Genomic DNA, 15971 nt, shown 5'->3' on the forward strand with positions numbered 1-15971 from the left:
GTATAGAGTCAACCATTATCCTGAACATTATCCTGGAGACAATATTTAAATGGATACCATTGTGCTCATAGAAAGATTGTATTTGCTTTGAACTTCAGTTAATAGGTAGCTGTAAAAGCACAATTTGCTGCATAGTTCGCCATTCTTTTCACCTTTTCAGTGCACAGAATTTGTGCATGTGTGTTTGCCCCTAGAAAGCCCTCGGAGGGTCCCACTCATTATTTAGCCCGTGTCCACATCGCATGAGCTGCTTCTGCAGCTGGTACTAATTGTTACCCTGGTTGACAGTCTCAGTAGAAAAGTTGAGCCTGAGGGCCATTTGCGAGAGCCTCTCGCTCCTGCATTGGATGTACTTTGGAAGCAAATGTACACACTGGTGCTTCCGTCCCATACCTGGACTGTGGGGAGAGGATTTGGTCTTCCATTAGCTGTACCAGTATTTTTCAGAAACAACATTCACAAGAAGTCTTTTAAAGATACAGAGTATTTGAGGAAAAGGGAGAGCTGGCTAGAATTTGCTCAACATGTGACCTCCTGAGTTTTTTTGTCCCACTGTATTTGTCCATCTCCCCATCCCTAATAGCTCTGGGAATCTTTTTCACCTCTTCTAAACTCCTGGCTGATTTTAAAATTCCTCACTCACACATCTCTTCCAGCTTTTAAAAATCAGTATTGTATAGAAGTTGCTTTGTTACAGTCCTAGCATTTAATGTGGTTCTTTCTTCTCCATATAAAGGATAAACCCTTTCATCTTTGCAGACATTACCTTAATTTCTGCATCTGTCTCTCAAATAGTTTAATGCTTGAAACTCTGCTTCTAACCAAAAGCTTTCCTTAATTAGTTTCCAAGGCAACCATCTTGGCGACAATTCAGATGAACCAACTGCAGGGAGAGGAAGGAAACACACTATCAAAATGAATAGTAATAGCACAATACCACTGTGCAAACAGGCGTCGTACATCACCAGAGACAACGTGATAGTTCTGGTGTCTCATAAGTTCATTTACAAGGGAAGAAGTCCTAACTCAGTAAAAGAAAAGCTGCACAAGAACGTGTTTCTTTTTTTCACAGCTGACTAAGCCAGGATTAATGGATTCGGTGCAATACGAATCACGTATCTGGGAGAGGAAGAGAACCCCTGGTGCTTTTCAGGGCCCTGCATGCACCAAGGTGTTCCCAAGTACATTTCATAGAGCTCTGTTACACTACAGCTTAAATAGCAAGATTTTGGGAGTGGGGACCACCCCACTGGGCTTTTTTAGCCCAGATGCTGGTGGTGCAGTATGTAAGTCACTAGCAACTGATAGCTCCAACCTCGCAGGGGAAAAGTCCCTAAATATGAGGTCCCTAGGTGTGATCCAAAGCTATGGTGCATTTGCTCTGGGCTACAGATGAATCTGGATCAGGCCATAATATGGCAAAGATCCATCCCAGTGCAAATCACTCACTGCTGGTAATTATACATTCATACATGATTCCTATCTCTTATCCCACCTTCATACCCGTGCAATTCCACCAGCCTCCCTGGAGCAGATTAAAGCTATAAGGGGTAGAATTTTAGGCCCTATAAGTCATCAACTAAACCTCAAATATAAACTCATCCCACAGTATTCAACCAGTAATATGGAAAACAGCATAACAATTTCAGAGGAAGTTAATGTTCCCAGGCTTAAAAAAAGCCCATGTTACTAAATTAAATTTTTTTGCGTCACATCACGGGCATGCATGTGTCGGTATAATGGCATATGTACTACTGTTTCTTCTAAATCATCTAATGAATAAAATTATCAACAATATACATAGACCCTTAAAAATACCCTGAGTATCTTCTGTCCTGGGAGAATGCATGTAAAGAATCAGAAAGGAAAAATATTGCTGTAACTTTATTACCTCGTATGAGTAAAATGGCCTCCCCTGCTGCATAGACTAAGTCTAGTAAAAATAAATTAACTCTTTGCAATCTCTTTTGGTTCGTGGTTTACGCACCAAGTTATATGGGGAATACTGCAGAACGCTGTTTGCAGCAAAGCAGAATAAACCTCTCAGACTCTCAAAGCATTGAAAGAGCAAATTGAATGCAATTCTAGTCACAGTAAAATTCCATTTATAATAAAAGGTATAAGAAAAAGTAACATTGTTTTTCCTAGAATAGGTTGCACTGGTTTTTATTTTTTTTTCTTAATTTCATAGGGCATTTAAAAAGGAAAAGGAGAGCTCAAAAGAAAAAAAAAAAGAATGGCTACTATTCAGTATTTTTTGGTCTGCTTGAAGGCAGCGCTGTGCAGTACAAAACCCCTTCCAAAAGATTCTCATGTGAGCACTGGGACTGAATTACTGCGACACTTCTGGGTTATATCCAAATAATAGTTTGAAGTGATCCTGACATGCAGTAATGGTTTATATAAGCAGAATTCTGTTTCCAAGGACTCTTGTTTAATTCCAGGGAGTAATAGTGAGATTTTACTCTGACATGCTGATGGGAGGTGTGGACAAAATAGGAAATTTATGTATTTTTAAAATGAAAAGTGTGTGCCTCAGTTTACCTAATTTCTTCCTCTCTTCCCCTGACAGATATACATCCTTTTATATTTTGAGCAGCTAAGACTGAAGGAGTTTCATTTTCCTTGTGGGATATGAGAAGAAGAAATGAGCATTGTTTATGTTTATTTGTGGTTGCAAGAGAGTGTACTCTTAAGAATGTTCAACACACATTTTCACTGTATTGAAAGCCGAAAAGGACAGTTAGATATCATCTCCTGTGTCACAGGGATTAGGCACATGATGCAAATATCACTAAAGAACTGCTTGTTAGTGATGTGCCGAGAGTGCTGAAGCATTTGTGATTCCTTCATAAGGTTTGGAAAGTAAGAATAAATGTAAGATTACTATTATTAATAGTCTTTGTGAAAGTGACTTCAGGCGTTTTGAAACTTAGTGAAGGTTTCTAGTCTGGAAGTCAGTTTTGATAGGGCTGATTTTGATATACCCGATGTGGACTCGTAGATTCTACAGTGAGAGCATCCACAACTGCCAAGAAGCAAAGAGGTAGCGTAAGTAAAGAGAGCGTATGTGAAGCTGGAAATGAGGATGTTACTGTGATGGGACCATCTTACGTGGGATAGGAGCTGGTTGCGTTGTAGACTGAAGGAAATTTAACTGTGAATGTTACTAGGGAAAGGCAGTCAAGTCTAGCGGTACAGCCAGGTGCTCTTGTTTGCTCAACTTTTCTGAGCTAAGAATTGACTAAGAAATACCAGTGCCTTTTGAAAAGGTACTGGTGTGTCAGTGAAAAGCATGTGATGGTTACTAAGAAGCTTACCCATCTGAGCGGTTAACATAAATTCCTATTATTTTGGGCTCTCTAGAGTATTGGAGCAGAGATAGCAGCAGTACCTATTTGTTCTCGGGTTAGCAAAACCTCATGTCTCTTCTCAGAGGTGGTGAACTTAGGCTTAAGCAGCGTAAGATGTATTTCCACAGGGCCTTGACTGATGAACAGGAGTGGCCTTTGATGGGGTGAGATACAAGATAGATTAATATTTCAGAATTTATCAGAAGCAGTAGGAAGACAGAATACAGCAAGAATCTTTCTTTGTGTACCTACTATGATTTCAGTTTCCCTGAACACTTTGGAAGATTCATGTAGAGAAACAGAAGTTGCAGAGTCCCAAATGCACTACCAAATCAGTTGTCTTCTAAAAAGTAATTCAAACTTTGATGACAACAGTGTATTGAAAAGCTTGAGACCCAAGTAATGGTTGAACATTGTACCAAAAAATTCTGTCAGATCAGAGAACATAACCCAAATCCCTTGACATCATGGTTGCCGACCTTCTGGTAGTGTCTGACCGGAGAAGGGTTGTAGCCCAGAAAGAGGGAGGAAGACAGAACGCTGAGCCAGCAGATGTAGAAGATGAAACCAATGGGGAGAGTACCGTAGCATAGCTGGTTTGTCAGCGTCGAATTAAAGCAATTCTGACACTCAACACAGAAAGCTTACTGTGATTTGAAATTTCATCTACACATTTGTTTTTCAGTTGTTTTTTATGAGACCTGAAGTCTCTGTGAAATTGCAGGTGAGTTTGGAACTTAAGATTTCACAGAGACTTGAGAAAGCACTGGAATCTGTATGAAATTACCTTGGATGTAAAATCACTCCATTATGAACATTTTTCAAGGGAGGATCTTTCTCAAAAGAATATACTAGAACTGTGTAGACAATTAAAATATGGCCTCCTTCCTAAAATGACCTATGTGTGGAAATTACTGCTGCAGAGTAATATATTTAATTAAGTCATGTGCTTCCCGTAAATACAACTGTAAAAATTCCTCCACAACACAACTGTATTTTTACTTTCTTATTCTCACCCAAGAAGCTAAAGAATTCACTAATTACAATTTTCCAACACATAAATCTCTTCAAGGAAGCTCTCTGGGAACAAGTATCTCCTCTTCAGATTATCTTGGCAAAATAAGGGGCAAAGGTCTCAGCAATTTTGAGTGTCCCTTTCATACGCTACAAAGAATTTTTGTTATGATTGTAACAACCCCCCATATCTGATCTTGGTTTTAGTGGAATAGCTGCAAGTGATGAAGGATAGCTTAAGTTTTGATTGATTCTGACATGAAGGTCTTTGTGCTGAAGGACGTGACTTGTGAAGAGAGATGCATTCCTGAGAGCTGTAGCACTGTTCTCATCTGTCTAATCAAAGAAGAGGGTTTCATATAAAGACAAGTTTATTTAATGATTTTTATTCACTTTAAAGAGTAAATAATTGTGATTATGAATGTCAATTACCAGGGATCATAAAACTCGTCATCTCAGTGTCCTCCAGGGTCTGTTGTTTTGCAGTAGAGTATGTCCTTTAACAATAACTGTGCCAACAGATTAGTTAATCTGACAATATTGCTAAGTCACACCAAGGAAAATGAATTCAGGAAAACTGTTTCAGGGCACAGAAAATTCACAGAAAACTTTTTCATCACACTGAAAGAAATCAGGAGAAAGTATGATGCCCTCAGAACCTGTGCTGCAGTTTGTAATTTTTTTCCGAAGTAATTTCTAATGTAACCTTTTACGCACAAATTAAATGCATATTCCACCACACAATCTTCAATCAGCAAATGTCAGATTTGTTCTGGGAAAACAAAGTTTAGCCATATGGAGGGAGAATGAAGTACAATACAACTTTCAGATGCTGCATTTAATTATCCTCCAAGGACCAACATGCACAACCATCATCTATCTGGAGATGGCCTGAAAGTAAAATTTCACTCTTGATGTGGCTGTCATCAAGGAAAGAGGCAAGGGAGAGAAGGGCACAAGAAGGGGACCAGAAAGCAAAAAACTTCAATAAAATGCTTCAGAGGCATCCCATTCCACCATGCACATTTTTGTTCCCTTCTTCTAGGAGACTCCTATTCCCTAGGAAATTATCTCCTATGAGAGACATATTGTGGAAGAGCCAGAAGCTGTTTGAAGAGTGTTTTATAAGCCAAAACAAATGATCTTGATACTCTGCTATAGAGGAAAGTAAGATTTTGGTTATGAGGTGTAGTCACAAACATACAAGGTGGCAGTTGCATGGATGTAAAATTCTTAGGTTCATATACTGCACAAAAATACAAAATACAGCAATTGGGACTGTGTATGGATTTATGACATTCCCTAAAGGACATGAAGCCTCCAAAATGGTGGATGAATTAATCTCAACTATATATCCAATTATTTTTGTCTGCAACAAATAATACGTGTGTAGAATCTTCATCTTAATATTTAAGTAATTCTTCATTTAATATTTAATTCAAATTTAATGTAGTATTCATTCTTCATACAAATGAAGTCATTGTTTACCGCATATTTTACAGCATCACAATCCCTGGTGGCGAGATTCCCATCCCATTAATACTAAGTGAAGAAATGAATCGCATTCCCTGGGTTTGCACTGCAGTTACAATCATGAGGTTTTGACCCTTTGTGTGAGGGAAGCCACTTTTACCAAACACGGAAATGGCTTTATTTCCATGGAATTAAAGGCAGGACAAGTATCACTTGTTTGGGTGTGACAGACTACCACCAGCTGTGACATACCTTTTGCCACTGCAGGATTGGAGTTCCTTTGGAACCTCATATGTTGGTGCTGGTGGTGTTGGTGTGATAGAAAGAGACAAAATCATGACACCAAAAAAGCTATTTTTTTCAAATTTACTCAGGGAAGATCTAGCCTTATCTAGTGTTTATAATCCTCAAAGGGAACTCGCTCTCTCTGCTGGAGCATGTGTGTATTGGAAAACAGGGGAGTGGGCACGGCAATCTTACAGTAAAATGGATCTACTGAGGTTACAAGGGATCTCATTTTTACTATGGCATCTGCTTAGATGAGGAAAATCCCGTTCACATTTCAGGAGAGCTTTTATTTTCTGTTCTCCTCCTATTTATCCTACTCCTATCTGGAAAATTTACATGACAGGGGGTGACCTGTACAGAGTAAACATAGTGAGGAATGATTATGTGTGGCTGTCAGACGCTATTGTGCCTTTGCCCACATGGTAACGCTGTAGAAGGTAACGGCATTGCTGTTAGCAGTGCACTGACCCCAGACAACTGAAGTGCTGTGGCCATAAGCCCCATGGGCAGCTGCCCCACTGCAGCAAGGGTCTACAGGAGGAGATGGAGGCCAGGGAGAGGACTCTCTTCCAGGTGAAGGGCTTCTTTAGTTTCTCATTTTCTTGAGCGGTAGAAACAGAGCTGAGATGCATTACATTGCAGATGCCACTTAAGATAAGCTAAACGTCCTTGCTGACGTACTGACATGCTAACATACTGACAAGAACTTTTTGGGCCTCACTTCAGCTTTTATTGAACTAATTGGACTGTCACCCTGATGCTCTCTTCCTCCCCTTTCTTAAGTGCACCCTGAAGACCAAATTAGGCGGTGCCACTGGTTCAGTAGGGTGCTGCATCACAGGGCACTACTTTTCAGTCATGCAATCCAGTATCAGGTAGGAGCTGCCCAGATCTGAGATAACCTTTAAGTAACTCCATCCTCAGAATAGAAATACTGTCAATAGGGATAGAAACTGGAAGACACCTGACCTGATACCCATTAGAGAAGACAGTGTGCTCCACAACAATTTAAGCTTGCCAGACAGTTGTTGCCATGCTTGAGGTAGCAAGGGCTTGTTATCCCTGCTGTTCCCACAAAGTGCAGTCAACACTGATAGCTGATCCTGACAATGCTGTTGAAATGGTTTTAGACCTGAGTCCATTTATCTCTTTTGCTTGTTTGCTGCTGAAAAGGATCATGCCGTCACTTCTGGCATTTGCACACTGCTTTGAAGGCAAAGGTGTCATAACTGTATTTCTGTAGCAAGGTGTGAAGGCACATTACTGCTCAACTGGAGGTATCTGAGCTCTCCTGTCCTCAGAAACTTACACATATACTTAAAAATTGGTAGAAATGCTTGAAGTTAAATGTGGACTTTTTGCATAAGTGGAACCCAAATTAATGCATGAAAAACCTCAGCAAAGAACAAAATCCTTTTTTACTCTGAGCTTATAGGAAATCTCATTTTTCCTGCTGTCTTTTTAAAACCTAGGAAAGAGAGTTCTAGAGTTGAGCTGTCTCATTGTTCCCAGACATGGCCAAAACGGAAAGACACATTACAGCAGGTGAGATCTCTGCCTGTCATTCCATTTAAGTGGCATATTTCTGCCATTTGTCAGGTATGAAAAGCACAGTAAAAATCTTTAGACCTTCTTTGTGGCAATCCTGCCTGTCAGCATCAGTATTTTATGTTATGGAAAGAACTAATGGACTCATAAAATAGCAGGGTTTTGAGCTGTAGATGAGGTAGTCTGTACTTTTGTGATCTGATTTTTTTCTTTCTTTTTTCATTTGTAAATAAAGGATGATAAATAACTTTGATTAAACAGACTAAACTGACCAGATGGCAATGGATTCAAATGAAGGGAAGATGAGCTCCAAACAGGTATTAGTTGGACATGGTAGTTTTCTTTTCACTGCTGCCAAAATTGTTATAGCTTCTTCTCTAGGCAGAGGTGGAAGCATATACTCTTAGCTTGTATTTTTCAATGAGTCTTTGAAATCAAAGCCTACAGAGGCAATGGGGTGGATTTAAAAGTGACCAAACTGCTGGGCATAGAGGGTTGTGATCAGCAACACAAAGGCCAGCTGGAGGCTAGTTACTATGTGGAGTACCCTAAGGGTACTGGGGCGGTTACTGTTTAACCTCTCTATTAATGATCTGACGGTTATGGGATGGAGTGCGCTCTCAGCAAGTTGGCAGGTGATACCAAATTAGGAGGAGTGTTTGATACACCAGGTGGTTGTGCTGCAGTACTTTAACAGGCTGCTGAAGTGGAGAAATATTCCAGTGAAACTACTGGATCTGTCTCCATCCTTACTCTTTAAAACAGCTTCCCTGCCGTTTTGGCTTTCATCTAAGAGTTGACCAGCCTCCTCATAACGTTCCCTCCATGCTTAACGCCAATATTTAATTTTGATGGCCAAAAACCCAGGTCCATGTTCTAGAGTAGGTACTAGCTGTGGTTGTAATTTGAGTGGGCAATAAGTCAGAAGCTGATGGAGTAATTGTGAGGTTAGTATTAAAGTCATTTTGCTTCCTCATCACTGTCCTTCCTCTTAGGTGTTGTGTAGCCTTTGAACTGCATCATGAGAGAATCATCATTATTGCTTTATAAATATCGCGATGCTCCATACCAGTTTAGTATTAGCCGGTTAAATCTCTATAATGCTATCTTCCAAAACCGTAAGAAAAATGTAAAAGCTAAGGCAAAAAATTATAGTTGCCTATTTATTATCATGATGACTGATGCAGTGGAAACCAAGTTGTCTTTATCTTTATTCAAAAAATAACTTCCCCAGGCAAATGAAAAACTAAAATTGGCAATGCTGACTTAATTTCTCAAATCCAGCATATAAGTCTGTACTTCCAGTAAACCTGATGCTCGCCCGCAGATTTGACTTTTATTTTAAAATCAGATACATTTTAATTATGTTCTCTCTAGATTTTCTCTTAATTAATTGGAAATATCCGAAGAGTTAATTAAAAATACAAACTTTATTTGATTCTATATCAAACCTGACATTATGATCTTTTATCTACAAGGCAAGAATTATATGGGATCAGAAGTCTGAATTATTCATGATAGTTTCCAGCCATTTTTTTCCCTCCTCCTTTGTTCAGTATAAAATCTTATAAGCTTTTCTTTCAGTCAAGGTGAAAGCAATATTAAGTCTCAGAAGTGAAACTTACCAAAGACATGTAGCTCTGTGAAATCCTTGTCCTGTAATCCTGGCTTTCTATTCACCACCACTATTCAATATCCCACTTTCTATATAAGCTTCACAATATATAAGCAGTTGATGAGATTTATTTGTTATACTCCTGTTTTCCTTCTTCATAAAAAAGCTTTATCCATCCCTTCGCTCCCCTGGGAGTCCCACTGATGTCTGTGATTGTTGCTGCTGGGCTCGCTAATCCAGCAGCTCCATTCAAGATGCTGGACAGTCGGTAGAGGGTGGAAAGTGAGGGAGGAGGAGAGTTGTGCTTGTTAAGATTTAGGACAGCATGTGTTGTGAATTTTAAAAACATCGTTAAGATCCAGTTAAATAATTGTGAACTAATGTGGTTGATAGTGAGTAGAAATACTGGCGGGTCACTTCTGAAAGACGCTTTATGAATTAAAGCTTGGCTGTAGTACGTTGGACCTCTCTAAGGGACTAAACCGAATTCTTTCTGGTCATGTTGGAGACATGACAACAGATGAGATGGGAGGTTGAGTCTGATCTATGCTAATGAGTCGTACATTTCCTATTTGCAGTATTGCTCCTGATGCCTGTAGCAGCTCCATGCGTGTTTTTCTTACAGCCTCTGACTTCGTCTGTCGTGGTATTTTTCTCTTAAATAGACACATTTCTGGACAGAAATGAAAAAGCTTTCTTATTTGTTGTTAAGGTTACAAGGACAAAGGGTATTGTTGTTGTTAAATAAGTGCTTTGTCTCTAACCTTTCAAAAGTAAATCGCTGCCTTTAAGGTGAAATTAAAACATACAGAGAATTCAGTATGCAAATAGCATGCACACCAGATGATCTGAAGGAAGCCTGCACATTTCCGTAGAAAACAAATGTGAGTGTAGGAAAGCAGATGCTTTCTACCAACAGAGTGTACATACAGTTCTCAAGAGGACCTGAACAGCAATTTATTTTCAGACTGCTGGAAGTATGCAAATTCCTACAGAATTAAACGTGAATTTAAAAGAAATGGCATGTATTAAGGACAAGACAACCCAAAGAGGCAATTGGGAACTTAATAATTTAATCAAGAACTTTAACAGGCTCAGCAGTATATCTAAAGTCAATGACTCAAATGTCATCTGTTTTTAGCAAAGATGTACGTAAGTGGTCATGTTGAAAAGATGTCTTTTAGAGTATGGCATATGGAGCGCTTAGCTGTGACCATGGAGAAGAACGTTAGTATAGTAAGTATAGATTTTCAGATGATTCTCCATCAAAAAGCATCATCTGTTCACTTGAGCTGCCTATAGGGTATAGTCAGTGATACACCTGTGGCATATCGCCAGCGTTATGTTTGCTATTTTTAGCTTTTATTAGTTTCACCCAGCACGTCTGGGTAAGTTTGATTCTGTCCTGACACACATGTACTCACCACAATTATTAATTAAATTCTTACTGATGGACACCGTTCCACCTGATGGCTGTGGGACTGGATGGCTGTTACTGAGATTATAATCTGAAGGCAAGGGAACAGTGCTAAGTGCAGTGGCATAATCTTGCACAAGAGGTATTGCTGGTGAGCCGGCAGACAGCTGCGTACATATGGAAACTGGTTTTTCGTCCTTTCTGCAAAAGCACAGTATTACTGGAGTGGGGATGAGCCCAGAGGATGGCAGAATTCAGGCTTGTCAGATGGTGCTGCCTCCACTCTTCTCTGTCACCCTTGCAGAATCCAGTTGCTCGGTTCATCCTGCTGCTTTTTTGTCTCTTAGCGCTTCCATTTAATGACTCCATTTGTACAGAGAGATGCCCAAGTCGGGTCAGAGAGGGCAGGAGATGTTGGTTTAGTGGAATGTGCAACATCACATTTAGTATAAGTTTTGATGAAACGTGTAAGGTCAGATGTGTCCTTTTAGATGCACCCGAAACGAAAAGTTTTCAGGCCTTTTGAAAGCTGTCAAAGGGCAATGAAGGTCACTGCTTATCATTTTAGGAATTGAACTTCAAGCCTTCGTGTATGACAAGGCTTGGCCAGGGTTCTCATGGCAGGAAACCCCCAGTATGACCTGGAGCCTGCCAAGCCTGGCTGTGCTGGTACTGTTTAATGAACCTGCCTCTCATACAGTCCACAAACAAGGAACAAAGCAAGCAGGAGTTTACTAAGTGGGTAGATATAGTTTTACCTCCTTTCAGAGCAGAAATACTTGAACTGATAACTAAAATTAACCTGGTCAGCAGGGGAGACACTGATCACAAGGGTGGGGTTTGCCAGGTAAGGTCATCTCCACAAGCGGAGTCTTCCCAGCCTTGTGAGTTACTCTTCTTCGTACTCTGCCTGTGTGTTTTTAAAACGCAAATGACTGCACTGTGTCTGTAAAGCCCCAGGTCTGTAATACTCATGCTGCCCACAGGTTGGGCATACCAAAGTGTTCATTCTCTGCTGTTTTCCACTAGTTAAGAGTCATCCTTTTACAACTGAATAATATGTAATTCTTTTCCTCATGCAGGTTGTAATCCTCGGCAAACATTCTAGAGGCTATCACTACATGTTAGCTAACCTGGTAAGAACTTTTCTTCATTACAAGTATTAGCTAAGGTTTAGAAGGTAATGTATTCTGCTCAGTTTGTGGCAACTTTAATCAGAAAAAGAGGAAATACATGGATGAGTTCTTGGATTTTGAGAAATTACTTTAGTAAATACTAGAACTGGTATGTTACAGTCATTTGTACTCAATTATGGTCTTTCTTTTGTCTAAGAATCTCCTATCCTCTACTAATTTTAAAATACTAATTTAATTATAGGTTTTCCACTAATTTGTATCCTTATAAATAAGACACTTGATAACCATAATATTCTGTGTAACATATTTGAAATTTAAGCACTCCAAGAAAAATAATTTTAGCATATTTCTGTGTAAAATAAGTGGTAAAAACCTGCAAATTAGAACAATTCCATCAAGTAAACCAGCCAGGCTGTTTAGCTGTTCTTTTGTATTTCAGAAGGTAGGGTGGTGCCTGCGTACGTGTTGACCCACCACAACAAGATGGTACATTTTTGTCTATATCAGAGCTTCCTATAGCTTCTAGAATTGACTTTCAGGGATGTTTATGATGCCTTTGAAATACCATCTGCTAAAGTTCCTTAGAAAAAGTGTTATATTGTAATTGATCCTGCAGCAAGACTAATTTTTGGGTTCTGTGTCTCTACTATCAGTGGAAAAATGTTTTTCCAAAACTCACATTTTCAAGTTAGCATCCCACTTAGTAGAAGATTCTCTGTATCCATGCGTTGGTGTGATTAAAACAGAAAAGACAAATTTTAAAATATCCTTATTTGGTATAAGTACTGTATGACTTTCAAATGTGTCATTTTGCATTATAAGAACCAGTCATGATCTCACTGATTAGCGTGTGCATAGAAATACAGGGGTTCTTATTCTGGGTTGCCTTTTAGCATGTGTAACCATTGACATTCAGATAAACATGACTGCAATCAAGTCATACTAATCAAAAAGACATCAATTTACTGCCTCAAGTATAAATAACAACAGAGTGGGAGAGAATCGTACCGTTATGTTTTCGAGTAATGCTGTGACAGAGAACTGCCTAGCAAGAGGTGTGCACTTTGCTGTACCAAAGGGATTGAACTCTTTGACCAGTTTTCGCCATGATGAGGAGAAAAGAGGAAATAGTACTTCACATTTCCCCACTATTTTCTTTCTGACCAGTGAATATTACATACCACATTGCCACAACACAGCAGGGCAGTTTTCCATCACCAAGGTCTGAACAAGAAGACACTTTAAATTCTATACTATGCTGCTATCGCAATCCCAGTTGTGATAGTAATCGTCTCCTTGGTAGAATATTTTCAGCTAACAAGAGGGAAACCAATCCGCTCCTTCTGTGCCATGCTTGCAGCAGGTAAAACTGAGCCAAAGAAAAAGGACTTTGGATGGCAGTCATTCTCGTTTTCTATGTGTGTCCTCGCAGGGTTTCACAGACATTGTTCTGGAGAGAGTAATGCATGGAGGTGCCAATGTTACTGGATTCCAGATTGTTAATAATGAAAACCCAATGGTTCAACAGTTTCTACAACGCTGGGTGAGACTCGATGAAAGGGAATTCCCTGAAGCCAAAAACTCACCATTGAAGGTATTTATTTTACCCTGACAGTGATGGAGACTATATGAGTTGCTTTTAACAAGTACTTGGGTTTTTTTGACCTCAGATGTGTGCATATGTATGATACAGATTCCTGATTAGAATATCTTGCCCCATTCACTGCCCTTCCAGAAGAGAGAAGGAGGCAGAGGCTGCTAACTGGACACAAGTGCCCACCGTGGTGGGAGTTCCTCAGAGGCAAAGGCTTGGTCTTGCAAATCCCGTCATTGTGCAGTGGATGTAAAAGCTTTTAACTTGAACTTCTTGAGTTAGTCTTGGGGTGGGGGTGGGGGATAGTTAGGTTAGGTTTTAGATGCAAACCGTGGGTTACCGGTCCATTTTATTGCTAATAGAGAATTTCATGTGCAAAATAAAGCTGCTGTACATTCACTGAGGAGCCACTGCCACCTCCTAGTCACTGCTGACAGTTGCCCTTGTAATCTAACCCTGTATTTTGCACCACTGTACTTTACTTGAACTCTTTGGATATTACATCTGCAACCAATAAATTCTTCCAAATTTTTTTGAATGAAAGTCCCAGGTTCTCCAAAACTGTCACAGATCGGGTTAACTAAAGGCTGCTGCTACTAGGACACTCATGACCTGTTAGTATCTCCCTCTTGTTTTTTTTCTGCCTCAGCATCTCTATAGTAGAGGGGGATGCTATTCACTGTCCAGTCGAGGAGTCTGTCAAGGATACTCTGTCCAGTGATCAAAGTCATATGTAATGTCTTGATATTAGTAAGACAAAATTCAGGGAAGCATAGAATACTAACTAGGAAGGAAAAATCTAGTCTAAGACAGTGTACGGGGCGACACGGGGCAGGCGGTGGCACTGTGTAGGACTACGGACAGAATAGCAACCAGTTATGCGGTTCCACTGCCAGAAAGCTAGTGCCATTTGGAGACATACTCTTCCATCCCTGGGATCATGTGATTTCTTTGGGTAAGGAAAGTTATCTTAATCCCATGCCATCCCACAGCCTTGCTGGCATTTCAGAGGAAGCAAAGAGAGGCGAACAGAGGCCCACAAAACTCGGATTAGTGCATTGTTCCCTGTTGATTAGGACTTAGACCTGCTTTCTAAAGCTTCCTAGCAGTGATGCAGAAGTGAAGATAAGTATCAAACTAATCTTAAAAGCTCTGAAATATATAAAGTTAACCTGGGAAGATTTTATTCTACTTGAAAGCAATTTACCTTGAGGGAAAAATTATTCTCCATCCTTAAAAAATAATCTTAAGTATATGGTACAAACACAAAGATTATATTACCTTTCCACAAATGTACCGCTCATTATAGAAATGTGCACAGTATTTGTCAATCAGACAAAAAGCATACTTTAAAATTGATGTACAATATTTTTGATTAGGAAATAAAATTGCCTAGAGATTAAAGCCCTGATGTTTAATTTATTCTGTATTTTATCAGCCTTTTCCTTCTCTCTCTCTTTTTTCTCTTTGCATGCTCATGCATTTATAAGTAGAATTCAAATAAAGTAGAAAATTAGATAGCTCTCTTGGCATGACTTGGAAGGGACTACATTAAGGTTACTGACAATTGACGCAGTCTGCTGAAAAAATTATCAGCATGTAAGTTTTACGTGGTGCTAGATTGGACAGCTATTACAAGATTTTTTTAATACAAGAACAAATACCTTAAAATTACTATCTGATTCTATATTGTTTTGTGGAAAGTAACGTATCACCTTTGTTAACTTACTAAAAGAGGAGAAGGTGATCATTGCAAAGCATCACAGAAAGAGGTAAAGGCAGACAGGATCAAAAGAGCACCTGTACCTAGATACAGTCAGAGCAGGAGCCACCCCCCACACACGCGGTAAGAGGTTAGAAACGGCTGTCATTTAAAACTCAGTAAGAATGGCTACTGTATAACCTTCTTCACAATCCTACCTTTGTACTCTTTTTTTTTTATCAGATACGATTCTCTTGATCTGCACATGCAGACACGCCTCATTCTGTGCAGATTTCCTAAGGCTTTATATCAAACTGAAGAGCTTGCAATAAGATAATACACATTTTTAAGAAATGCAGACCACCAATTGTGCTATCCTGCCCTACCAGATAGAATTAACTACTTCTGAATTTAGTAAGTCTTATCCACAAAGAGGGTAGCTGAACGTGCAGTTGAAACTTGGATTTCCGCCTTTCTAATTCACGCCCAGGCAGCATGTCTTCTGGCGTGAGCTCCAGCGTAAGGTTCATCGGGAGCCAGGAGCTCTAGTATCCCACAGACAGCCAAAAGAAGGGCAGGTGCACCCGTACACAGATACCCCTTACGGTCTTTTTTTCTTCTCTTCATTCTCATACACACACTGTGGAAATCTGAAGGGTCTGTTACCAGGGGTTTGAAATCTGGTCATACACACTGAGCACATGTAATTGCTCCCAGTGTGTACATGTTGAAATGGTCTCCTGTACACGGACCTTGAAGTTATAGGTGTGCTGTAATGCCGGTGAAGGCCAGTGATGTCATGTGCAAAGCCTGGGCCACTCTAGAACAGAA

General features: G+C 39.8%; 1 protein-coding gene across 3 annotated transcripts in view; it reads left to right on the plus strand.

The window, feature by feature from the left end:
• Positions 1-15971, plus strand: part of GRIA3 (glutamate ionotropic receptor AMPA type subunit 3) — a 154318-nt gene that overhangs the window by 76586 nt on the left and 61761 nt on the right. For all 3 annotated transcript variants that reach the window (XR_010072599.1, XM_063346901.1, XM_063346900.1), the window contains exons 5-6: positions 11791-11844; positions 13277-13438. Coding sequence is in view for 2 of the 3 variants with exons in the window: in XM_063346901.1 (XP_063202971.1) it covers positions 11791-11844; positions 13277-13438 (216 nt within the window). In the remaining variant the exon portion in view is untranslated. The remainder of the gene's footprint in view (positions 1-11790; positions 11845-13276; positions 13439-15971) is intronic.

This window comes from Chroicocephalus ridibundus, chromosome 9, assembly GCF_963924245.1.
Source record: "Chroicocephalus ridibundus chromosome 9, bChrRid1.1, whole genome shotgun sequence".
In the NCBI taxonomy this organism is placed as follows: Eukaryota; Metazoa; Chordata; class Aves; order Charadriiformes; family Laridae; genus Chroicocephalus; species Chroicocephalus ridibundus.